Raw genomic sequence first — 26,789 nt, 5'->3', positions numbered from 1 at the left:
CACAGTATGACAGTGACAACCTGCTGTTTGTTGTGTACTTCAGTCTGTCCTGCACCAGGGGGCGTCCTAACCTTGACATATCACTAATGTACAGTCAGTTGCTTTTTAAGTTTCCTTGATTACAGCGCCACCTGTTGATGGTCACTGTCAATTATTTCATAAATCTTGATAGGTTTATTTTCTTTTACACTAGTGATAGTAATCTATCATAATAAAAGAATAATCTGTCATGATATAATACTAATCTATGATAATAATCTTTAACAATAAAATAATCTATGATAATAAAATAATAATAATAATCTTTAACAATAAAATAATCTATGATAATAATAATAATCTTTAACAATAAAATAATCTATGATAATAATAATAATCTTTAACAATAAAATAATCTATGATAATAAAATAACAATAATAATCTACAACAATAAAATAATCTATGATAATAAAATAACAATAATAATCTATAACAATAAAATAATAATAATCATCATAACCTGTTGTAACCTGGAGACCAGAGGGGGCGTGTCCTGAAGGGCAGCGGCTTCCTGTCAGTCATCACTCAGGGTTTAGTCTCCTCCCACTTCTGCAGGTTCAACAGCTGTTCAGAGTTCAGTTCAAATCGAGTGTGACACCGGAGTGAGACCGGTTCACCGGAGAGAGAGAGAGAGAGAGTCCGGTTCACCGGAGAGAGAGAAGAGAGAGAGAGAGAGAGAGTCCGGTTCACCGGAGAGAGAGAAGAGAGAGAGAGAGAGAGAGAGAGAGTCCGGTTCACCGGAGAGAGAGAAGAGAGAGAGAGAGAGAGAGTCCGGTTCACCGGAGAGAGAGAAGAGAGAGAGAGAGAGAGAGTCCGGTTCACCGGAGAGAGAGAAGAGAGAGACCGGTTCACCGGAGAGAGAGAAGAGAGAGAGAGAGAGAGAGTCCGGTTCACCGGAGAGAGAGAAGAGAGAGAGAGAGAGAGAGTCCGGTTCACCGGAGAGAGAGAAGAGAGAGAGAGTCCGGTTCACCGGAGAGAGAGAAGAGAGAGAGACCGGTGCACCAGAGACCGGTGACCGGAGGAGAAGTCACTGTGTCCGGTACACGGGGTCCGGAGGAGCGGGAGACGCTGTGCGCAGTGACCGGAGAACAGCTCTCTCTGCCCGGTACACGGTGTCTGACCGGAGCTGACCGGAGCTCGGTGCCATGTTGGACGAAGCCTCACACCTGCAGGTAGGAACTCACCTGAACCAGACTCCATTTAAAAAAGTGCACATTTGACTGATGTCGTCATTAAGATCCAACACAGAGGGAGGAGTCGACCTGCGGCTCTGATGGAAACTCAGCTGCACCAGACTCCATTAGAAAATCCTCATATAATGACTGAGCAGATCTTTTCCGGCCAATTCTCCGGAGTTTATTATCTTCACTGTTACACCACAGTCACACCTTCAGTCCGGCTCGTGTGTTTCACACCAAACTTCACTTATATTCTTATAAATTTAACTCTGTCATTCAGCGGCTCATCCTGCTGGACCACACCGAGCTGTGAGACACCAAGCCCGGGTCAAATCCACAGTTTATTAAGAATTACAACCTGAGACTGGATCATATATTGATGCCGAAGTCAACAACAGCTACACACACAACCACTTATCTTTAAAGATCTGGTTTAATGTAAGATTCTATCTTTTTATACGTGAGTTTACCTTAAATCAGCCGAATATTTGATGGAGTTCGGTTGACTGAAGTGTATTGCTTATGTGATGTGGTTTCTAATGAGAATAAAGAATCAACAGGTTTTATCGAAATCAAACTCTTAAAGAGCTGAGTGTGAGGGACAGCGCCACCAGCAGGCGGCGTGTGTGTCTCCAGTGTGTCTCCAGTGTGTCTCTCCTGTGTGTCTCCAGTGTGTGTCTCTCCAGTGTGTCTCCAGTGTGTGTCTCTCCAGTGTGTGTCTCCAGTGTGTGTGTGTCTCTCCTGTGTCTCTCCTGTGTGTCTCTCCTGTGTGTCTCCAGTGTGTCTCCAGTGTGTGTGTGTCTCCAGTGTGTGTCTCTCCTGTGTGTCTCCAGTGTGTGTGTGTCTCCAGTGTGTCTACAGTGTGTGTGTGTCTCCAGTGTGTCTCCAGTGTGTGTCTCTCCTGTATGTGTCTCCAGTGTGTGTCTCCAGTGTGTGTCTCCAGTGTGTGTGTGTCTCCAGTGTGTCTCCAGTGTGTGTCTCCAGTGTGTGTGTTTACAGTGTGTGTGTCTCCAGTGTGTCTCCAGTGTGTGTGTCTGCAGTGTGTGTGTCTCCAGTATGTGTGTGTCTCCAGTGTGTGTGTTTACAGTGTGTGTGTCTCCAGTGTGTCTCCAGTGTGTGTGTCTGCAGTGTGTGTGTTTACAGTGTGTGTGTCTCCAGTGTGTCTCCAGTGTGTGTGTCTGCAGTGTGTGTGTCTCCAGTATGTGTGTGTCTCCAGTGTGTGTGTCTCCAGTGTGTGTCTCCAGTGTGTGTCTCCAGTGTGTGTGTCTCCAGTGTGTGTCTGCAGTGTGTGTGTCTGCAGTGTGTGTGTCTCCAGTGTGTGTGTCTGCAGTGTGTGTGTCTCCAGTGTGTGTGTCTGCAGTGTGTGTGTCTCCAGTGTGTGTGTCTCCAGTGTGTGTCTCCAGTGTGTGTGTCTCTCGAGTGTGTCTCCAGTGTGTGTGTCTGCAGTGTGTGTGTCTCCAGTGTGTGTCTGCAGTGTGTCTCCGGCCTGGACACTTTCTGTCTCCGGAGATAACACCACCCCTCATTGTTCCCGCCCGGGTGAAGCTAAGCTCTTCAGTTTATCTCTGAGAAACAAACGCTCCTGTCTCTGACCTGTTAGCATGTTAGCATCACACACACCTTATGTTAGCTTTATTTAGAGTGTGTGTGTGTGTGTGTGTGTGTGTGTGTGTGTGTGTGTGTGTGTGTGTGTGTGTGTGTGTGTGTGTGTGTGTGTGTGAGAGCTGGTGGAGGTCAAAGGTCGTGGTCTCAGTAGAAAACTTCAGAACCTCTGATCTCAGTCTGTTTTTTCTGGACGTCAGTGGAACAGTTTCCTCTTGGTCTTGAACGAGTCGTCCTCCTTGCTCTGTCTCTGCTGCTGTTGGGAAACGTCCTCTCGGCCTCTGTGGCCCTCAGGGGCCGACCTGTACTATTTCTGGACGTTTCCAGGCTCCCAGTGTCTCTGCTGGGACGCTTTATTTTTAACCAGAGACGAGGAAGGAAAATATCTGGTGGAGAAACATCAGTTGGATTCATGATGATCCGCGTCTTCCTGTAGTTTATCACACACATTCATTTACACAGGACAACATGTCCCACAATGCATTGCAGTAGCAACATTTCCTGACCCATAATTAATTAGAATAATTACGAAGCGTAGAATAAGATTCTCTTCGTTCTCTGACGTTTGTGACGTTTTCCTTCTGAGGTCCAACGTTATGTTTCCATTCATCCATTCATTGATTATCAGATCAACAGAAATATTTTCCTAATCAATTAATCATTTTAGTTATTTTGTGTTTATTTGTCACAGTTTGAGAACCAGGAAACATCAGTTTCACACTTTTTATTAATATTATTGATACGATTAGCAGTAACATCACTTTCTAAAGTTTCTGTGAAGTGAGAGTCTTAAACATTCAGTAAAAGTATTGATAACACATTTATTTATATTGATTATTGATCTGTTCTTTTTATTATATCGTAGTTTTGTGGATAAAACTCGAGTCATGGTAAAAAAAACTCTGACACTGTTACCGGGCGTCTCCGGGGAGCTCCTGCTGTTTGTGTGTGATGTTACCGTGGCGACAGGGTGATGTAACCGTACCTGCCAGGTGTTGCCGTTATCTGTCGGAGGAACCGTGTTGAATTGTGGGAAAGAAACAGGAAACTGGAGCTGATTGACAGGAGTCCAGTGTCACACTGAAGCTGCAGGACGTCGGTCACATAGATCAATCAATCAATCAATCAATCAGTCAGTCAGATCATGAGGAACGTTTTGCACTGCACCTTTTTGTCACGGACAAAACAGAACTACATGAATTCTGATGAGAATTCATTTATATTATATTCAAATAGATACTAAAAAACTAAATATATGAGAATAAAACACGAAAGACATGATCATGTCCATAAAATAAGTTTAAGACAGATATTTTTTAAATTTGATTAAAATCCTATTATTGATTTAGATTTATTATATTATATTTATATTTATTTTCATTTTAAATTCAAAATGTATTTCTCTAATATTTGTATTCAATTCTATTTGTTTAATATAAGAATCTTATATAAACGATTGTTTTTATTGATATATTTTTGTTATTTAGCTGTATTTATTTTTTTTACAACGTTTTTGTAAATTTCTAACTTAACTTTTTTATAATTTGTCACCAACGTCCTCACTCTTTGAAAACACTTTGAGCTCCCATAATAATCTGATTGAATGACATCAGCTGAGCTCACGATGGTTTGACCTTTGACCTGTAGAGACCATGTGACCATGAAGCTGCTGATTGGTGGTTTCAGGTTCGTTATCTCATATTCTTGTTTTCTTTTCTAATCAGGTTTTTTTTTTTTTTTTTTCCTTCAACAGAAAAACAAGTGGACTCGTGTTTTCTCTGTGGATCAGACGAAGGTCGGACATGAGGAACACATGATTATCTTGTTTCTGTCCGTCTCTCGGTTCTGTGTGAGGACGTGTTCCTTTGTCTCACAACATCAAACATGTTTGTTTCTTTAGTGATCCAGAGTTTTCTAAAGACATTAAAGTTAGAAAAAGTTTTTTCAGTTTCCTGTGGATCCTCCTGTGACCTCTGTCAGGGTCCGGACCCTCAGCTTGAGAAACACTGAGGAACCAGGTCGTGTCAGGATATTAGATGAGTTCAGGAAGAGAACGAGGTTAATGAGGAAACTTCATCTCTGCAGCAGAACGTTTATGACAGTGAGACACATGAAAGTCAAACCACAGACGTGTGTGACTTTGATTAGTTATTGATCTTTGATATAAAAACACATTAAGTTTACGATGACGTAGGATCGAACTTACGTTAGTGCTGCTGCTGCTCCGTCAGTTCCTTACTTTAGGGCAGAGGTGGTATTCACTATAATGACACGTAGGAGAACAGCTGCAACAAATCAGTCAGAGGAGTTTGTATCTCGTTAGTTTAAATTCACGAGCTCGTTTTTAAATCCTCCTTCTGTGTGTTTTCAAATCGACAAACAGAAAAGTGTTGAAACAGACGGAACAGTTTGTTTTTTTCTTCCACGTGTTTTCCACTCGAATGTAAATATTCAAGATCGCTTCTTCTTCGTCCTGGACGCAGACCAGTCACATGACAGTGAGACGATGATGTCATCAACATACTGAAAGTCACCTGTGGGCTGGCCTGTAAGCCCCGCCCCCTGCTAACGAGTCATTAGCAGCTTAGACTCGTCAGCTGCAGTAAATCCACAACCGTCCTCGCTAATCTGTCAAATGATCACAGAGGACGAGGAGCTGCAGCTCGTCTGGACATTCACCTGAAGACACAGGACGGAGGTCCACAGGTGTGTTACTGTCAGGTGTGTGTTACTCTCAGGTGTGTGTTACTGTCAGGTGTGTTACTGTCAGGTGTGTGTTACTGTCAGGTGTGTGTTACTGTCAGGTGTGTGTTACTGTCAGGTGTGTGTTACTGTCAGGTGTGTGTTACTCTCAGGTGTGTGTTACTGTCAGGTGTGTTACTGTCAGGTGTGTGTTACTGTCAGGTGTGTGTTACTGTCAGGTGTGTGTTACTGTCAGGTGTGTTACTGTCAGGTGTGTGTTACTGTCAGGTGTGTGTTACTGTCAGGTGTGTGTTACTCTCAGGTGTGTGTTACTGTCAGGTGTGTGTTACTGTCAGGTGTGTTACTGTCAGGTGTGTGTTACTGTCAGGTGTGTGTTACTGTCAGGTGTGTGTTACTCTCAGGTGTGTGTTACTGTCAGGTGTGTGTTAGGTGTGTGTTACTGTCAGGTGTGTGTTACTGTCAGGTGTGTGTTACTGTCAGGTGTGTGTTAGGTGTGTGTTACTGTCAGGTGTGTTACTGTCAGGTGTGTGTTACTGTCAGGTGTGTGTTACTCTCAGGTGTGTTACTGTCAGGTGTGTTACTGTCAGGTGTGTTACTGTCAGGTGTGTGTTACTGTCAGGTGTGTGTTACTCTCAGGTGTATGTTACTGTCAGGTGTGTTACTCTCAGGTGTGTGTTACTCTCAGGTGTGTGTTACTGTCAGGTGTGTGTTACTCTCAGGTGTGTTACTGTCAGGTGTGTGTTACTGTCAGGTGTGTGTTACTGTCAGGTGTGTGTTACTCTCAGGTGTGTGTTACTCTCAGGTGTGTGTTACTGTCAGGTGTGTGTTACTCTCAGGTCTGTTACTGTCAGGTGTGTGTTACTGTCAGGTGTGTGTTACTGTCAGGTGTGTTACTGTCAGGTGTGTGTTACTGTCAGGTGTGTGTTACTCTCAGGTGTGTGTTACTCTCAGGTGTGTGTTACTCTCAGGTGTGTGTTACTGTCAGGTGTGTGTTACTCTCAGGTGTGTTACTCTCAGGTGTGTGTTACTGTCAGGTGTGTGTTACTGTCAGGTGTGTGTTACTCTCAGGTGTGTGTAACTCTCAGGTGTGTGTTACTCTCAGGTGTCTTACTCTCAGGTGTGTGTTACTCTCAGGTGTGTGTTACTGTCAGGTGTGTGTTACTGTCAGGTGTGTGTTACTCTCAGGTGTGTGTTACTCTCAGGTGTGTTACTCTCAGGTGTGTGTTACTCTCAGGTGTGTTACTCTCAGGTGTCTTACTCTCAGGTGTGTGTTACTCTCAGGTGTGTTACTCTCAGGTGTGTGTTACTGTCAGGTGTGTTACTCTCAGGTGTGTGTTACTCTCAGGTGTGTTACTCTCAGGTGTTTGTTACTGTCAGGTGTGTGTTACTCTCAGGTGTGTTACTCTCAGGTGTGTGTTACTCTCAGGTGTGTGTTACTGTCAGGTGTGTTACTCTCAGGTGTGTGTTACTCTCAGGTGTGTTACTCTCAGGTGTTTGTTACTGTCAGGTGTGTTACTCTCAGGTGTGTGTTACTGTCAGGTGTGTTACTCTCAGGTGTGTGTTACTCTCAGGTGTGTGTTACTGTCAGGTGTGTGTTACTCTCAGGTGTGTTACTCTCAGGTGTGTGTTACTCTCAGGTGTGTTACTCTCAGGTGTGTTACTGTCAGGTGTGTGTTACTCTCAGGTGTGTTACTCTCAGGTGTGTGTTACTCTCAGGTGTGTTACCCTCAGGTGTGTTACTGTCTCGGTTGGTGTCGGTCTGTCATGACTTTCAGCTCGTTCAGTCCAGAAATGTGTTGTTTCTATGTTGTGGAATGTTCAGAGCTGTGTCTCAGGTGTGTTACTCTCAGGTGTGTAACCCTCAGGTGTGTTACTGTCAGGTGTGTTACTCTCAGGTGTGTTACTGTCAGGTGTGTTACTCTCAGGTGTGTTACTCTCAGGTGTGTTACTGTCAGGTGTGTGTTACTCTCAGGTGTGTTACTCTCAGGTGTGTTACTCTCAGGTGTGTTACTGTCAGGTGTGTGTTACTCTCAGGTGTGTTACTCTCAGGTGTGTGTTACTCTCAGGTGTGTTACTCTCAGGTGTGTGTTACTGTCAGGTGTGTGTTACTCTCAGGTGTGTGTTACTCTCAGGTGTGTGTTACTCTCAGGTGTGTTACTCTCAGGTGTGTTACTCTCAGGTGTGTGTTACTCTCAGGTGTGTTACTCTCAGGTGTGTAACTCTCAGGTGTGTTACTCTCAGGTGTGTGTTACCCTCAGGTGTGTTACTGTCTCGGTTGGTGTCGGTCTGTCATGACTTTCAGCTCGTTCAGTAATGTGTTGTTTCTATGTTGTGGAATGTTCAGAGCTGTGTCTCAGGTGGTAAAGCGGGTCGTCCATTAACCAGAAGGTTGATTATATTTAATCAAAATAAAGTGTTACCATCGGTAACAGGGAAACATGGCCTGGAAAATGTGACTAATCCTAGAATGACACGTCCAAACTTCAGTTTAGATTCTTACGCAGCCCCTGAAGTCACAATATATTTTGAATCTCGTAACACGAGTTATTATTTTGTTTCCACAAACTTCCACAGACTTCGGAGGCTTTTATCCTGTTTCGATCACTTGAGAAATTAACAAACTCTTAAAAGCTATAAACACAATTTACGGCCTCTGTCAGTCATGTCTTCACTACGCAGATATTAACTCAACTTATTTATCGTGTTCCCACAAGGTCAACGAATCTGATGGGACTTCAGCGGCTCCATAGATTCTTTATTGTTTCTTTGAAATTCTAAAGATGTGAAATCATCATTAAAAAGAATAAAACTAATACGATGATCAAACACCAGAACAGAATATTCTCAATATAAATATTTCACATCCTGTCCCCGTTCGTTCAGATTCCGTTTGTAGAGCAGTTTTTTTCCTTCTTTAATGAACCTTGTGATTTAATCACATTTATTTTTGATGGCTGAGACTCTGGATCTTTTTCTTCCTCCTCTTCTTTCACTTTATATTCCTCTGTCTCTGCAGTTCATTTAAATAACCGTGTATGTCTAATGTGTCCATGACGTCACAGATCAGACGATGAATGAATCTGTAGTTTACTCTGGGAACAGTTTGTAGTTTTCACATCTGGTCAGTGAACATGTGCATCAGTGTCCGAGCTGCAGATTAGAGTCGATCACAGAGTCGATGGATTAAACAGCCAGAGGTGACGAATCTGTTTCTAATCTGAATTCATCAAACTCAGACGCTGCATCTGACCTGATGACGCTTTAAACACACTCACTAGTCTGGATCCTTCTCGCACTGATTCAAAGGGGAAACATTAGCCTAGCTTAGCAAAAAGACTGGAAGCAAGGGGAAACATTAGCCTAGCTTAGAATTAAGACTATCAAGGGAAACTCTAGCCCCAAAAATAAACTTATTGAAACTGTTTCTTAAAAACAAATAAATCGAAACAAAATATATAAAAATGTCATTTGAAAACCATTTAATAAATACATGAAGATAAAGATAACCAAACTTAGATGATGCTTTCATGCTAGTTCACTGTTTTTAATTCTTTTGCAATTATTTATACAGTGGACTCGGTACAGTGGACTCGGTACAGTGGACTCGGTACAGTGGACTCGGTACAGTGGACTCGGTACAGTGGACTCAGTACAGTGGACTCAGTACAGTGGACTCGGTACAGTAGGTAGGGTACAGTGGACTCGGTACAGTGGACTCAGTACAGTATGTAGGTTACAGTGGACTCGGTACAGTGGACTCGGTACAGTGGACTCAGTACAGTGGACTCAGTACAGTGGACTCAGTACAGTGGACTCGGTACAGTAGGTAGGGTACAGTGGACTCGGTACAGTGGACTCGGTACAGTGGACTCTGTACAGTGTGTAGGTTACAGTGGACTCAGTACAGTGGACTCGGTACAGTGGACTCAGTACAGTGTGTAGGTAACAGTGGACTCGGTACAGTGGACTTGGTACAGTGGACTTGGTACAGTGGACTCTGTACAGTGTGTAGGTTACAGTGGACTCAGTACAGTGGACTCGGTACAGTGGACTCGGTACAGTATGTAGGTAACAGTGGACTCGGTACAGTGGACTTGGTACAGTGGACTTGGTACAGTGGACTCGGTACAGTGGACTCGGTACAGTAGGTAGGGTACAGTGGACTCAGTACAGTGGACTCAGTACAGTGGACTCGGTACAGTGGACTCGGTACAGTGGACTCAGTACAGTGGACTCGGTACAGTGGACTCGGTACAGTGGACTCGATACAGTAGGTAGGGTACAGTGGACTCGGTACAGTGGACTCGGTACAGTGGACTCGGTACAGTGGACTCTGTACAGTGGACTCGGTACAGTGGACTCGGTACAGTATGTAGGTTACAGTGAGATAAATGAGCATCAGCTCCCAGCGGAGCCTCGTGGCCTCGATCTGGTGGAGAATCAGACGACAGTTAATCAATCCACTGCACAGAGCTGCTCTCGTTCGCTCACACTCATTATCACTGAGCTCGTGTTTCAGAGAATCGTTGTTAAACCAGAGCAAATGTTTCCAACGGCAACAGGAATCATTTGACCTGTTTCAGTGAAACGTCAGAGCAGGTTTAAATAAAACAGATTATATTCTGAGTTATTCTGATATATTAATAATAAGACGTCTGGATTCAAAGACTGAACGTTTGAATAAATAATAATTATATTTATAATCAAGGTTCACGTGTTCGATTCTATTGAACAGGATGATCCTAACTTCTTTATTCAGGAGGAGGCCGGTAGGGATTAGGGGTGTGTGTGTGTGTGTGTGTGTGTGTGTGTGTGTGTGTGTGTGTGTGTGTGTGTGTGTGTGTGTGTGTGTGTGTGTGTGTGTGTGTGTGTGTGTGTGTGTGTGTGTGTAAATCTTCTTACTAATCCTCTTTACTTCCTCGGTCGGACTCAGACTCTGTTTGTTGAGACGATAAAAAAACAACACGAACATTTCAGACTTATATACATGAGGCGTTCAGGGAGTGTCTGTAAATTATAACATACTGATAAACCTATAGGTGAGGCGTTCAGGGAGTGTCTGTAAATTATAACATACTGATAAACCTATAGGTGAGGCGTTCAGGGAGTGTCTGTAAATTATAACATACTGATAAACCTATAGGTGAGGCGTTCAGGGAGTGTCTGTAAATTACATCATACTGATAAACCTATAGGTGAGGCATTCAGGGAGTGTCTGTAAATTACATCATACTGATAAACCTATAGGTGAGGTGTTCAGGGAGTGTCTGTAAATTACATCATACTGATAAACCTATAGGTGAGGCGTTCAGGGAGTGTCTGTAAACATCTTTGGCAGTTGTGTGACGGACAGAAGTGACTTGACGCTGGGTGAAGAGGAAGTTCAGAGCTTTGAGTTGTCGGAGGGTGAACGCAGCACTCTCTCTCTGCTGGTGACTCATTAACACTGTGTTTGAACTTCAGTTAGACTTTAACAGTCACATTCAGACTCACCTGTTTGATTAAACATCAACACCAGAGGTCAGTCTGATCTTCTGACCGGGAAACACCAGGAAACACCAGGAAACACCACGACTGATTTTCATGTTAATGATCACCATCATCCCCTCCTCGTTAGTAACAGAGGTTCACCTGGTCAGGTGGGCGTGTCTCTGTCAGGAACATGCATGAATCACAGGGTGTGTTTATCCTACAAAGTGAGGACATTTGGACTTTTTCAAAGAGGGTTAAGACTTTTAGGTTTAGGTCAGGTTATGGTTAAGTTAGGGTTAAGTAAGGGTCAGGTTATGGTTAGGTTAGAGTTACACTCAAACTGTTTGTCGAAGGAGAAACATGATGATTTCCTGTTTCAATCTTAATGGAAGACGGGTTCTAAAAGTCATTCTGTGAAGTTTGTGTTGATGAAGTGAGGTCGTGTTATAAAGGACGTCGTCCTCAGTTGTGTTCACTGTGTCACATGGCTCCACCTCTGTTTCTCAGTTACACATTAAACTGCCGCACAGACACACAGGAACACACAATAACACACACACACACACACACACACACACACACACACACACACACATACTAACACACATTAACACACAATAAGACACACACACACATACTAACGTAATTTCCTCGCTGCAGACAGTGGATCCTGTTGCCATGGAAACACCACAGTGTGTACTGCATGTGGTCGTCAGAGAAACACACAGTCAGCTGTTCAGTCCTGACTTTATCTGTACACACACACACACACACACACACACACACACACACACAGGATGTTAATTAGTTAATGTATAAACAATCAGTGACAGGAAACAGGAACATTTATAAATTTGACCTTTCACCTCTGGACCATTTAGTGTAAAATCTGTTCTTTAAAAGGTGTGTGTGTGTGTGTGTGTGTGTGTGTGTGTGTGTGTGTGTGTGTGTGTGTGTGTGGCGTTCAGCAGCTGTTGGACGACTGATAACTGTGTTTGCTGCAGGACGCTCTCGCCCTCTTTTATTGAGAAAGGTCAGTCACAGGAAGAGTCAATAGATTTAACAGTTTCCTCTTTTATCTTTGAGGACAACAAACGTCCTGAGGTTTTATTTTTAGAGACGGTTGGATGTCGTCTGGACACAGAGACACTCGGCTGATCCAGACTCTCATCGTTACTTCTTCCATCTTAGTGTTGGTTTAATATTTCACAGCTGAGACGTTCAGTCGGTTCCTGAAGCAGCTTGAAGGGTTTTCTGTGGGCTTGTTTCTCCCTGAACTTTGCCTCACAGGCTGGGGGCCGTTGTCATGGATGCAGAGTCCAAAATGGAGTCGTGGGAAAAGTAATCACACGTCTTCAGTGTGGATTCAGGAGCCGAGCGAGAGGGTTCCTGCTCTGACTTCAGGATTCTTTGACTCCTTTAATTTCAGTCTGACGAGACGTTTGAATGATTCTTAAACGAGCTGAAGACGAAGTCGACGTCCTGAAACTCTGAAGTTTGGTTTCCTGAAGTGTCCTCGTGTTCTCCACTGTGTCTCCAAACTGTGATCAGCTGCTTCCTCCTGAACTCAATCGTCAATAATAATGAATCAATATAAAAAATTCAATCTATTGAGTTTTTATTTTAAGTGTAAAGACTCACTTTATGTTTGAGTCACTATGAGAGCAGACATGTGAATATCTGAAGCTTTGATGAGACGGTGTCTTGTGTTTTTATTTTTCCAGCTGACGTCGCGGTGAAGCACGATGAACGGATACGCAGCTCCAGCTCTCGCCTCCGGTATCTTCGGCTCGTACGACTCCAACATGAAGTGAGTATCTGCGTCCCGTTCATCTCTGCTGCTCCTGAAGTGTTTGAATAGATGGTAATGAATAATGAGTCAAACGCACATTTTCAAATTAAGTGAAAAGGGATTTAAGATGTTTTGTAAATTATTTAAAGATTTATAATCCCTCAGAAACTAAAGGGAAAAATCAGGGAAGGTTTCAACACATTAAAATACTGGATCTGTGCAGATGATCAGTTCAAAATCACAGTCACAGTTTAAGGTTTACCTGTCATCTATAATTCCAGAGGATTTTTCCATTTAAAACCATATAATTGCTGCAGAAATGAATTTAAAACAAAAACTTCATTAAATCTATTTTAAGGGATAATTTAAGGGATTATTGTGCCGTGACGACACCTAAAGAAAAAGTCTATAAATCAAGAATCTTTAATGAAAACTTCAGACGGTTCATGGAGACGAGCATCATCACCGACCGTCTGTGAGAGGAGATGACATCATGACTCGTCACAGTAAACGCTGTGACCCCTCCCCCCCCCCACTCTGATTGATCGACTCATTCAATCAACTGATTCACAAAGTAAAGGAGGCGACAGACAACTGGAGCACAACTCTGATCCAGGACCTGATCCCAGACCTGATCCAGGACCTGATCCCAGACCTGATCCAGGACCTGATCCAGGACCTGATCCCAGACCTGATCCAGGACCTGATCCCGGACCTGATCCCAGACCTGATCCCGGACCTGATCCAGGACCTGATCCGGGACCTGATCCGTCCCTCACTCTCACTTTTAGTCTGTGGTTTAGTTTAATGCTTTGGTTTTGGGTTAATGAGCAGAAACGATCGATAGTGACATAAAAAATCTATATAACTTTAATTTAAACTGTGGGGGGGGCAGGATGTCCTGATTCCATATTAAAACAATTAAACGATAAAAACTCAAACGTGAGCGAGATCGTCAACAAACATTGAGTCTCTGTCCGAGATTTAAATCAAATTAAATGATTCAAAAGTGAAGAAACCCAAAATCGGAGGAGTTTCCTCTACAGCGCCAGACAGTCACCATGACAACAGTGTTCCTGATGTGCTCCTCACATGTCCCTCACGTGTCCCTCACGTGTCCCTCACGTGTCCCTCACGTGTTCCACACATGTTCAGCAGGTTCTGTATGTGAGAACAAATGTCTGAGTCAGTGTCTCTGGACGTGTTCTGGATCTTCTCCTCAGCCTCTAGTCAATGAGTCAGAGTAAGTCCATGAGAGAAACATCATGAAAACCTCTGGAACCCTCCTAGTGAGCGAGTGGACGAGTCGATGAGGTTTCTAACACGTGACGGACGTGAAATCAATAATCAATAGAAGAGTTTCTGTTCTAACAGTTTGTGTGTTTGTCTCTTTTGAAGTGGTCTCGACTCTCAGTCTCCTGAACCTCCCAGAAATAAAGCCAAGTCTGGTGCCAAAGCTCTGTACGGTGAGTTTTCATCCTCCTGTAAACCACATGAACGTCTCCTCAATCAGCCTGAACCATGTAAACAACCCACTTAACATACAGACCAGAGCAGCAGGGAATCAAACCACCGACCTGAAGAATCAACAGTTAAACTCTGTTTGTCTCCTTGATTCTCATCAACAGGATCAGATGAAATCTATTTCCTACGTTCATCGTCCAAACATAAAAAGAGAAGTCAAAGTGTGTGTGTGTGTGTGTGTGTGTGTGTGTGTGTGTGTGTGTGTGTGTGTGTGTGTGTGTGTGTGTGTGTGTGTGTGTGTGTGTGTGTGTGTGTGTGTGTGTGTGTGTGTGTGTGTTTCTTTGCTCTTTGAAGATCAGACGATCACTAAGATCTACCAAAATAAAAGCTCACGTTGTTCTCGACCTCCATGTGACTGAGTAAATATTTAATTCATTTTCAGCAGAGAGGTCACAGAGGTCAAACGAGTGAGTGAATGAAGTGTTTCTGTTTCTTTTCTCCTTTTGGACGAAGAGCCAAACGTCCTGATGTCAGTGAAGTGGACTTTAAAATAATAATTTGATGTAATATTGAATTGAAGTTTTCAGACTAAATTTATCTTTAAATCAGACGAGTCCGTTTTTTCTTCCTTCATCTGTGTGTTTTTGTGTTTTTCAGTCCCTCCACGGTCAAATCGACTAAACGTGTGTAAACTTCTCTCTCAGTTCAAACTCACGACTCGTTCTTCACGACAGAGTGAACTCGCTCCTGGTGGGACTGGATGTATCCCAATGAAACAACACAAGTTCATTGAATCCTCTGTTTTTCTGCAGAACAAAGAAAACATTTCACCAAAAACAGCATCAACAGTTTGACGGACACGTCCCAGTATCACGTGGAGGTGAGACCACGGCTCTGTGTTCTGTTCGGAGTTCACTCCAGTGATTCATTGATTCATTGATTCATTGATTATGTTCAGCTGGATTCTCTTTGAATCAGTTGTTATAAAGAGCAGAATACTGCAGGTCATGTTTTAACCGTGTTCACCTGCGTGACGTTCAGCATCTAACCACGTTCGTGTTGGACCGTAAAGACGGGTTGATCACCGTGGACGACGGGATCAGACGTCTCCGCCTGCTGGACGCTAAAGGGAAGGTTTGGACTCAGGAGATGCTGCTGCAGGTGGAGGAGAAAAGTGTCAGCCTCGTCGACCAGGACACCAAGGTCAGCGACACCTGAGGTTTCGAACCCACGACGCCCGACGAAGCCTCACCTGCATTGTTTCTGTTTCAGAACGAGCTGGAGAACTTTCCCATCGGGACGATCCAGCACTGTCAGGCCGTGATGAACAACTGCAGCTTCGACTCCATCTTGGCTCTGGTGTGTAAAGAGTCGGGTCAAACCAAACCAGACCTGCACCTGTTCCAGTGCGACGACATCAAGGTAACCGGCCTCTGATTGGTTCTTTAACGTGTCACCGGGGAAAGAGATTAGAGCTCAGTCTCAAATCTTTGTGTTGGTTCTGTCTTCAGGCGAATTTGATCCACGCAGACGTAGAAAGTGCCATGATCGATGCCAAAGGAGGGAAAGTGAAGAAGAGACCGGAGACTCTGAAGTAAGAACGAGAGCTGTTATCAAACACTGTTTCTCACGCTGACTCCTCATTGGCTGATCCACCTGTCTGCAGGATGATCCTGAAGAGCGACGGGGTCATCCCACCTCCCCCACCCGCTCCTGCCCCCCAACCCCCCGCGTCGTCCAATCAGCTGGACGTGAAGAGCAGAGCGGCCGCCTGGTCGGCCTGGACCAATGAGCAGCAAGACTGTGAGTGATGTCACTTTGTAGGAGGAGCATGTTTTTCTTTACTGTTGAATATAAAAAGCTGCTGTTGATGTAAAACTTTGATTAAAGTTGAAACAAAAGATTTAGAATTAAAACCTTTTTATTTAAAACCAGTTCATATTCAGATGGTTGATAATCACTGGTCTGTGTACAGCTGAGAGAATAATCCACAAATAAGAAAACAGATTTCATTCATGTGAAACTCAAGCTACAGTCAGGAGGACCACTATACTCATATATATATATATATACTCATCATATATACATATATATATATATATACACAGACATACTTCAATCTTACTAATCAGTACCTGAGTATCGTGATGGTCTCGTATCTGATCAAAGTGACGTCACAGTTCTTCAGCGTCGTCAGGTTCCTTCATGAAATGATATTAAATGAAATGTAAAGATATAAATTCTCTGTGGTTGAATCCTCTGACCTGATTGGTGGTTTGTGTCTCAGACGAGCAGCGACAGATGTCGGAGGAGGAGGACGGCCCGGTGGAGATGACAGCAGCTCGAGTGGACAGAGACGTGGTGAGTCGTCTCTGTTGTTCTTTTTAAACATCGTGTTCTGAGCTGAGATTAAATCTGAGGTCGTCGGGTTCATGGGACAAAAGATGACGAAGGATTAAAGCTGATTGAGGAACGTCGTCGTGTTCAGAAATAATCTGAGTTCAGAAGCTTTGAATAAAAATCAGCTCAATAAAGAACAGAGCTCGTCTGTTTGTTCACGTGTCATCGTGAACGTCTCGAATCATCAGAGCCAATTAGAAACCAGCTTTTATTCTTCACAGCAAATCCTCAACCACATCCTGGACGACATCGAAGTCTTCGTCACCAAACTTCAGAAAGCGGCCGAAGCGTTTAACGATCTGTCGAAGAGGAAGAGGACGAAGAAGAGTAAAAAGAAAGGTCCGGGAGGTGAGAGCGTCCGAAACAGGAAGTCAGAGTGTGAACCAATCACTGAGCTTCTTCTTTAACATGTTATTATCATGTTGTTTACATCTGCTCTCATAAACTGAGGGAACCAGAATATATGTAGATCTCTGTGATGAAGAGTTAGAACTGTAGTTTATTACTTATTTACAGATCATATTGTAGTTTCACTCTTCTCTCTTTCACCTTGTGTCCACCAGAGGGCGTCCTGACTCTGCGCTCCAAACCCCCCGGAGAGGAGGAGTTTGTCGAATGTTTTCAGAAGTTTAAACACGCCTTCAACCAGCTGGTGAGAGACCCCTCCTCCTCCTCCTCCTCCTCCTCCTCCTCCTCAGAGGAGGAGGAGTGGTGTGATGATGCGTTCACTGACCTCATGTTCTGTTGTGCAGGGGAAGCTGAAGGATCACATCCAGAACCCGAGCTCCACAGACCTGGTTCACTTCCTCTTCACTCCGCTCAGGATGGTCAGACTTGTTCATCTGTGGTCATGTTTTATTACACATACATGTACACATACACATACATGTACACATACACATGCAGCAAAGGGCAGCGATATGACGTAAAACCACGAGGACCAATCAGAAGCCTGAAACAAGTTGTTTGTATATTAGAGACTTGAATTGTCTCTGGATGGATTTTCTGTGTCTCCAGTGTGGATGGAAGAAAAGTCTCCGTCGATTTCTTTTTAAAATCTGTGTTGTTGTGGACGAGGCCTCGGTCCGACCCTCGGTCCGACCCTCGGTCCGACCCTCGGTCTGACCCTGCCGCCCTCCTCAGGTGATCCAGGCGTCGGGCAGCGTGGACCTGGCTCGCAGCGTCGTGGTTCCTCTGCTCACCAGAGACGCCATCGACTTCCTTCACGCCTCAGGAACAGCGGAGGAGAGACACCTTTGGGTCGCCCTGGGAGACGGCTGGACCAAATGCAGGTGAGACGACACGAGAAAGATTCAACACAACATGGAAAGTACACGTGAGCGTTAAAAACATGTCTGAACATATGAAACATCATCAACATGAACTTTATTACGTCTCCAGGCTGGAGTGGCCGAAGGATCACTACTTCCCGCCCTGCGTGCTGAGGTTTCGTGATGGCTGGGAGCCTGCGGCGTTACCGGTGGTGACTCTGAGTCCAGAGGCGGAGCTGACTCAGCTCGCAGAGATCCAGAGACAGGAGGAGCTGAAGATGAGGCTGGCTCAGGAGGTCTGGCTCCTCCTCACATCTGTGATGATAAATCTGTTTGTGTTGAATTAACTGTCATATCGTGTTTGTCCAGCAGACGGCGCTGCAGACGTTCCCTCCGACAGATGGGTACGCCTTCTCCAACACGTCCTACAAACGCACGCAGATTCTGGATCAGGACGCGGCCGTGGCTGCGTTTAAACACGCCGTCAGCCGCCATGTTGACCGGTAACTAGCTGAGGTCACGACGCCCTGGAGAACTGATCCCACTTTACTGAGTCATTTTTCATCTTCCGTTAAATCTTCTCTTTTAATTTTTGATCCTGAAATATTTATTCATCCTTTTTATTCGGATTCTTTCAATTTCTGACTTTTCATCTGTTTCAAATCTTTTTATTAATTTCTTCCCTGAAAACTTGAAAAACTTTGAATTTCCTTCAAACTTCCAGATTAAAGTCGGGACATTTCTCCACGGCTCCAACATCTTAAAAACAAATTCAGTTCATGTTTGAGTTGTTTCTCTTTATTATGATTCTTAGTTCATATCTGGAAACTTTGATCAAACAGAGTTCAACTGTTTCCTCCATCGTTTCACTGTTTGTTCTTTTTATGTGATAGAAAGTATCTGTATTTTATTTTGTGTGTATTCTGTTATTCGTGAATAATTCATGTTTCGTGCAGTTGTCTTGTCGTTTCCATGGTAACTTGTGAATCACTGTTCTTCATCTGTTTCAGAAGTTTCGATGCCGACACCAGAAATCAACCAAATATTTTTGCCAAATCTAAATTTGACTTTGTGGCGAGAAACAACACAGAACTTTCTGTCCTCAAAGACGAGGTCGTCGAGGTAACGAAACTCATGTGTTTTTATTTCCTAAGATTTCTTTAATATAAGTTTGTTTTATTTTTACATTGTATTACATGTATTTACAGTATCTGGTCCAAAGTTATCACAACATGTTACTTTACTTATCGAGAATAATAATTTCCTCTGAAACAGTCAAATGTCATTTAAAAAAAGTTTGTTAACGTCTAAAGGACATTTTGACTTCAGCAGTTTTAAATTCATTGAGCTCAGATTAAACACTAAAATGTAAAAAAAGTTTTATTTTAAAAAATCTACAATAAACTGTTCAATGTGGTGAAATCTGCCACAACTTGACACAATGACCTCCTCATCCCTGATTCTGTCCTCCAGGTTCTGGACGACAGGAAGCAGTGGTGGAAGGTTCGTAACGGCGGGGGGGCGTCCGGCTATGTGCCAAACAACATCCTGGAAATCACAAAAGCCGTGGACGTGACGGGCCGAGCAGAACCCATCTACAGCCACACCATCCAGGTAAGAGACCAGACAGCACGACGCAGACTTCACCCATTTAACGTCCAATTCAAACGTCTCACAAATCACTCGTTCTCTTTTTACAACTGAAGCTTATGATGCCAAAAAAGGAGTTTGAGTTGTTTAAGGTAGGACGAGAGTTTGTTCTCCGCTCTGCGTCTTAAAGGAACCGTCTGAACCAAGCTGCTGCACGTTCACCTGTTCAATGAACAATGTGTAGTCACTTTTACAGACTGCTCCTTTAAGTGTGTTTGACGCAGTAGAACATTGTCGGCATAGAGGATGGCGCTGCCGTAGAGTTGGTAGTTTGCAGTGAGTTTGACGTGAATAAAACGTTTGTTTCATGTTCTCATCGCAAACACGTTTGTTTTGTTTTTTGAACGTCGGCAGCAATTATTGGGCGAGTTGAACGAGGTAAAGCCGAACAAACGACATCACGTTAGAGATACAACGAGTTCGCTGTACAAATAAATGTGTCGCTCTCAGAAACAGACCACGAGGACGGACTTGATACCCGGTAAAGCCGCCGCCACTCCGATGCCCCCGGCCCCCACTCCGATGCCCCCGGCCCCCACGTCGCCGCCCCTGGCCCCCACCAGGCTCCCCACGCCGCCGCTGCCTCCTCCGGTGGCTGAGCCCGCCAAACTATCTGCCGGCAGCAGCGCTGTCAGTCGCCAGAACAGCACCACGTCCAGCAGCCACGGCGACGTCACCATGAGGGACCACGACAACCAGCGCCCCGCCCCCTTCAACCGTGAGTCGACCAATGACAAGACAAGTGCAAAAGATATTCTTGATGTTTCGTTGATATTTTATTTTTATATTTTGTATTTCGAGTAACGTTTATAAATGTTTATTATTTATTTTACAAAATAAAATATTAAACAAACAGCTGTGATTTTCAAAATAATATCAAAAGAATGAAGTTAAATAAATAAAATCTTTAACTGTTCATTTGATCTTTTGCTCCAAACTGTTGCTGTTTCCTCTTTATTCAGTAAAAGTTTAGTACTTTTTTATTTTCAAGCCTCTGGTGAGTTTAGTTGTAGCAGCAGAATCTGGCTCCTCAGAGACCATGTGACCTGACGGCTGCTCGTTGTCCCGCAGGCAGGAAGTCCAACATGGAGGAGGTTCAAGACGAGCTGATGCACAGACTGACGCTGGGTCGCAGCGCTCAGAAGAAGTTCCAGGTTCCGTCTCGCGGCGGCGGCCTCCCGTCCGTCAGCATCACGTACGACTCGTCACCGGACGACGTGAAAGTCTGGCTGGACGCTAAAGGCTTCAGTCCAGTGTGAGTGTGACGCTCGTTCACCTGTGAGAACATGAAAACGATAAAGTCAACGCTTTAGTTTCAGTCCATATTTTTATAGTTTTACAGATTTCTGCTGAGAATGTTTTTATTTTAACTTTAATTTTCTGAATGAAACGTCGTCTGATGGTCCAAACGTTTTAACTCAGATGTTTAATTCCTCAAGTGGACATGTTGACTTAGCTCCTCCTCCTCACCTCTACTTCCTGTCCGCAGCACCATCACCAGCCTCGGCGTCCTGACCGGAGCTCAGCTGTTTTCTCTCAACAAAGAGGAGCTGAAGACGGTTTGTCCCGATGACGGCGCCCGAGTCTTCAGTCAGGTGACCGTGCAGAAGGCCGCGCTGGAGGTGAGAGGTCTACATAAAGTTTCAGTGCTTAACTTTACTTTGAAAAGATTCTTCTTCCCTTTAAAAGAATCAGTTTCTGGTTGAAGCAGAAATGTGTTTTCTCACGGTCGCTTCTTCGTGTGATTTTTATCTGATCGGTTCAGATCAACGTTTTCAATCACAACATAAAGAAACAAAGAATCTTTACATCTAGAATTTCATCAAACAAATGATGACCTCGTTATTCTTTTATTCTCTTGATCAGGAACTTTTACATTTAAAGTCTGAAACCTCGAACAGACGAGATGGATCCATATTGATAAAGTTTATTATCTGACACAGAATCACATGAAATAGATCTGTTGAACGTCTGTAGGTCTGTAGAAGGTTTGTTGAAGGTTTGATGAAGGTCTGTTGAAGGTCTATAGATCTGTTGTAGATCTATAGATCTGTTGTAGAGCTATAGATTTGTTGAAGATCTGGTGAAGGTCTGAAGATTTGCTGTAGATCTGGTGAAGGTCTATGGATCTGTTGTAGATCTATAGATCTGCTGTAGATCTGGTGAAGGTCTGAAGATCTGCTGTAGATCTATAGATCTGCTGTAGATCTGTTGTAGATCTATAGATCTGCTGTAGATCTGGTGAAGGTCTGAAGATCTGCTGTAGATCTATAGATCTGCTGTAGATCTGTTGAAGATCTATAGATTTGCTGTAGATCTGTTGTAGATCTATAGATCTGCTGTAGATCTGTTGAAGGTCTATGGATCTGTTGTAGATCTATAGATCTGCTGTAGATCTGTTGAAGATCTATAGATCTGCTGTAGATCTGGTGAAGATCTATAGATCTGCTGTAGATCTGTTGAAGATCTATAGATCTGCTGTAGATCTGGTGAAGATCTATAGATCTGCTGTAGATCTGCTGTAGATCTATAGATCTGCTGTAGATCTGGTGAAGGTGTTTTCTGTTTTAAACTCTCCGGTCGCTCTGGTGTGTGGTGTTTATTTCCACCTGCAGGTTTTCTTCTGATCCTCCTCTGACCTGATTCTGTTTCCACATTCGTCAAGGTATCGTGAAAAGATGTCCTCCTCGTTCTGTCGTCCAGAATCACGGGACAGAGACAGAACCTGTTCGATCATAAAAAGATAATAAAGTTATTTAATAAAGTTAGAACAAAGTTAGAACAAAGTTATACTTTCTGACTCTGGCCGACAGAACGAGACGTTTCATGTTTAGCAGAGATTTAAGGTGGCGCCAGTATTTGTCATCCTGCTGTGGCTGTTTAGATCAGTAAGTCCTCCTTAAACTCCCTGAATGAACCAGCTCCATAATGTTGACCTGCACTTCCTGTTGACCTCTGACCTTCACCTGTGCACTCTCTGACCCCGCCCCCTGTAGAGACCAAGATGTAGATCTGAGTTCCACGTGTGTTAGCTTAGCTTTGATTAGCATTCAGATATTTCTATGAGTTTGTTTTGCGTCACAATAATAATTAACATTGATTCTATTGTTATTTTGTATTTTTTCCCATCATACCTTTCACTTCTGAAAGGAAGTTGTAGCTTTAATTTATTTTCTCTGGATCAGAATTGAAATGTGACAGAACTCCTCCTGACTTCACGTCTTCTCTGCAGCTGCTCGCACAAATGATCGGAAATCATTCGTATATTTTGACTTTGTTTCTAGAACGTGTCTCCTTTTATCTCTCCCTTTGATGTGGAGATAAAAACCTTTCAGAAACGTTCCCTCATTCATTTGTATTCAAAGATTGAATTTAGTGTTTTTATACTTGAACTGATCATTATCACAGTCATTGGCCATTTTTTAAACTCCAATCAGACCAAACTTTGTGCGACCGGTTTCAGAGGATGTTACCCAGCATGCCTCCTGGCTCTTCGCAGCGGCATCAGCAGAAGCTTCCTGATTCGTCCTGGCTGCGTTTATAGGTTCAAAAATAAAAAGTCATATAAACGCAGCCAGACTCTGACGAAGAAGATTTTCTCCTCCGATAAAATCCTCAGCTTTCAGGAGTGAAGCCTCAGAAACGCTGAGCAGAGAAACGCAGCAGCTTCAGACGCAGCGAGACGTCGAGGAGACTCTCGAGGAAAAATCTGAAGATTTCACTCCGAACGATTTGAGTTTGTTCCTGAAGATTTAATAAGAAATGATTTTCAGATTCATTCTGAGCCAATCAAATCACTGCTCTCTGAAACAGTGAGCCAATCACAGACCACGACCACATTTAAATCAGATCACATTTAAAGGTGGTAGTTGTGACGTTGCCGTGGACGACAGAAACATTAACTAGATGAATTATATTGATTCTTAACGTGAAAACCTGCCAAAATAAAAGCACTGATGTATTTTAACAAAACGTTTCAAAGCTAAAAAAACCAGTGAAGAAGAAAAAGTTCCACGAGAGTCTCTGACATCACGTCTTCATTTAGTTTGTTTACACTTTCTAATCAGCTGTTTTCTCTTTCTCTGCTTTCTCTTCACTTTTATCTCATCTCTCCATCCTCCCTCTCTCCTTCACTCTCTCCTTCACTCTCATCCTCCCTCTCTCCTTCACTCTCATCCTCCCTCTCTCCTCCTCCCTCTCTCATTCACTCTCATCCTCCCTCTCTCCTTCACTCTCTCCTTCACTCTCATCCTCCCTCTCTCCTTCACTCTCATCCTCCCTCTCTCCTCCTCCCTCTCTCATTCACTCTCCTCCTCCCTCTCTCATTCACTCTCATCCTCCCTCTCTCCTTCACTCTCATCCTCTCTCTCTCCTTCACTCTCCTCCTCCCTCTCTCATTCCTCCTCCTCTCTGTTTCCTTCCTTCCTCTCCTCCTCCCTCTCTCTCAGAGGAGTTCAGGCTCGGAGCTCCAGGAGGTCATGAGGAGGCGTCAGGAGAAACTTGCAGTGAGCACCTGTGACTCGGGGGTGGAGTCGTTTGACGAAGGAAGCACCCACTGAGCTCCTCATGGCCTCCTCCCTCCCTCCCTCCCTCCCTCCCTCCCTCCTCTCTTTTTTTCAAACTGCGGCCTGCTGTTTTCTCTCTCCCTCCTCAGGCGGCGATGGACCACGCTGAGTTTGTACAGATAATGAGACGCAGACAGGAAGTGCTGGGCTCGTCTCCGTAGGATTCAAAACTAAAACCGGCTCCTGATGACGTCATGAGCTCAACGTGTTTGGTCATGTGACGACTCGGAGCGGCTGCTCGTCACCTCCACTTTGTCTCAGACGCAGGAAAATATCTCAATTTCTACATTGTAAATAAAAAATCTTAGTTTTGTTAAATTAACGTCACGATTCTCGAGAGAAGTCGATCGTATGAAAAATCAAATAAATCATTCATGAAGAGATCAGATGTAAAAAACCTCGATGTCAGTTTCCTCTTGATCATTTATGAAACTGGAGATTTAACTTCATGTCGATGAAACGTTTGATCTTTTAAAGATGTTTCACAGAAAAGACAAACTGAACATTTCATAGTTTATTTAAATGTAACGATAGAATCCATCCACTGAAGATTTATTTACGAAGCTTCGTAATAATTTCTCATTTCTGAGCGTCATGTGATTTAGAGTCGGACTCAGACGACGTCAGATTCATCGTTTTTGCACAAGAACCATTCAAGTGTTTCAGCTGCTGCTTCGCTCATCGTCTGTTCAGAGACGAAAAACTTTATAACCCCGCCTCCTCCCCAGTGTTCCTCGCCTGGTTGGTTCGTGCAGGTCGCGAACTTCCTCAGACTTTTCCAGAATTTATCTGCAAATATTTTTCCCGGAAAGTTCAACGATCAGAAGCTGAAAACACGTCACAGATTGTTCCAATAAATAAAAGACAAGAAAAGACGACGAGAAGAAAGCAACGCTGCCACCTTGTGGTGATGACGTTAAAACCAAACGGAAACATGGACACTGAACAAACATCAGTGAGATGAGAACGAGCTGAAGAGACAGAAACTTCTTTGACTGAGTTTTTAGTTTGGTTCATGTCCCGTCTGTTAACATGGAGAAGGTTTATGTACTATACTGCAGCCAGGCACCAGGGGGCGATCAACACGATTTGGCTTCAGCTTCATAAGCTGTCATGTTTTCACTTGTCTTTAGTTTTTACTGAGCAGCCTCAAACGCCACAGGATCCGCTGTGTGACACGTCTGTGACACGTCTGTAGCACGTCTGTAGCACGTCTGTGACACGTCTGTAGCACGTCTGTAGCACGTCTGTGACACGTCTGTAGCACGTCTGTGACACGTCTGTAGCACGTCTGTGACACGTCTGTGACACGTCTGTAGCACGTCTGTGACACGTCTGTGACACGTCTGTAGCACGTCTGTAGCACGTCTGTGACACGTCTGTAGCACGTCTGTAGCACGTCTGTAGCACGTCTGTGACGATGATTGATTGATTCTGACCTGTAGCTCATCACTGATGACTGACGAGTAGAAGATGTTAATGAGACGTTTAGTTTTCATTGTGCCTTTTCCAGTAAATCTGCTCCTTCTGCAATAAAACATTTAAAAAATCATTTCACGTCGTCTGAACAATGTTTCATCCAAAGAATAAAATCATTTAAAAAATGTTTTCTTAACAAACATTTCAAGTTTTATTTGGAAACAGTTGATGTTTAATCGTCTGCGTCGTTAACTCAGTTAATAACGTGAACTGTGACGCATCGTTAGATAAAAGTTAGCGAGCTAATGCTAACCCTAAAATAATTATTATATTAATAATATTATTGATGTAACAATATTATTAATGAGTTCTAATTATTACTGGTGGAAATTTTCTATAAATGGAATAAATTATCAAAACCACTGAGTTCTTCATGAATCTTGTGCCTTTGTGGGGGGGGGGGCAGTTCACAGGATTCAAAAGACAGAGCAGAGACACATGAGAGACAGACATGAGAGACACATGAGAGACACATGAGAGAGACATGACAGACAGACATGAGAGAGACATGACAGACAGACATGAGAGAGACATGACAGACAGACATGAGAGACACATGAGAGACAGACATGAGAGACACATGAGAGAGACACATGAAGAGACACATGAGAGAGAGACAGACATGAGAGACACATGAGAGAGACACATGAAGAGACATGAGAGAGACATGACAGACAGACATGAGAGAGACATGAGAGACAGACATGAGAGAGACATGAGAGACAGACATGAGAGAGACATGAGAGACAGACATGAGAGACACATGAGAGAGACATGAGAGAGACACATGAAGAGACACATGAGAGAGAGACAGACATGAGAGAGACATGAGAGAGACATGACAGACAGACATGAGAGACACATGAGAGACAGACATGAGAGACACATGAGAGAGACATGAGAGAGACACATGAAGAGACACATGAGAGAGAGACAGACATGAGAGAGACATGAGAGAGACATGACAGACAGACATGAGAGAGACATGACAGACAGACATGAGAGACACATGAGAGACAGACATGAGAGACACATGAGAGAGACATGAGAGACACATGAGAGACACATGAGAGAGACATGAGAGAGACACATGAAGAGACACATGAGAGAGAGACAGACATGAGAGACAGACATGAGAGACACATGAGAGACACATGAGAGAGACACATGAAG

General features: G+C 43.7%; 1 protein-coding gene across 19 annotated transcripts; it reads left to right on the top strand.

The window, feature by feature from the left end:
* The first annotated feature begins 946 nt into the window (after positions 1–946).
* Positions 947–25,689, top strand: eps8a (EGFR pathway substrate 8a, signaling adaptor). 19 transcript variants are annotated; one of them, XM_069519886.1, is made up of 25 exons: positions 1,081–1,212; positions 4,574–4,615; positions 5,304–5,526; positions 12,720–12,805; positions 14,186–14,253; positions 15,064–15,131; positions 15,293–15,454; positions 15,524–15,673; positions 15,763–15,845; positions 15,918–16,054; positions 16,539–16,612; positions 16,873–16,999; positions 17,215–17,303; positions 17,404–17,478; positions 17,795–17,943; positions 18,053–18,218; positions 18,292–18,425; positions 18,933–19,044; positions 19,396–19,536; positions 19,629–19,664; positions 19,927–19,950; positions 20,023–20,290; positions 20,644–20,827; positions 21,062–21,194; positions 24,021–25,689. In XM_069519886.1, the coding sequence occupies exons 4-25, from the start codon at positions 12,741–12,743 to the stop codon at positions 24,129–24,131; spliced, it is 2,556 nt and encodes an 851-aa protein (XP_069375987.1). In that variant the 5' UTR covers positions 1,081–1,212; positions 4,574–4,615; positions 5,304–5,526; positions 12,720–12,740; the 3' UTR covers positions 24,132–25,689. The 19 variants fall into 19 exon arrangements, with proteins under 19 accessions (XP_069375989.1, XP_069376004.1, XP_069375998.1 ...); XM_069519890.1 differs by lacking the exon at positions 5,304–5,526; XM_069519898.1 differs by lacking the exons at positions 1,081–1,212; positions 4,574–4,615 and adding an exon at positions 22,188–22,237 and having other exon boundaries at positions 4,684–5,526.
* Positions 25,690–26,789: the final 1,100 nt, after the last annotated feature.

This window comes from Paralichthys olivaceus, chromosome 23 (assembly GCF_024713975.1).
Source record: "Paralichthys olivaceus isolate ysfri-2021 chromosome 23, ASM2471397v2, whole genome shotgun sequence".
NCBI lineage: Eukaryota > Metazoa > Chordata > Actinopteri > Pleuronectiformes > Paralichthyidae > Paralichthys > Paralichthys olivaceus.
The sequence above is the reverse complement of the archived record's forward strand: the minus strand, read 5'-3'. Positions and strand labels throughout refer to the sequence as shown.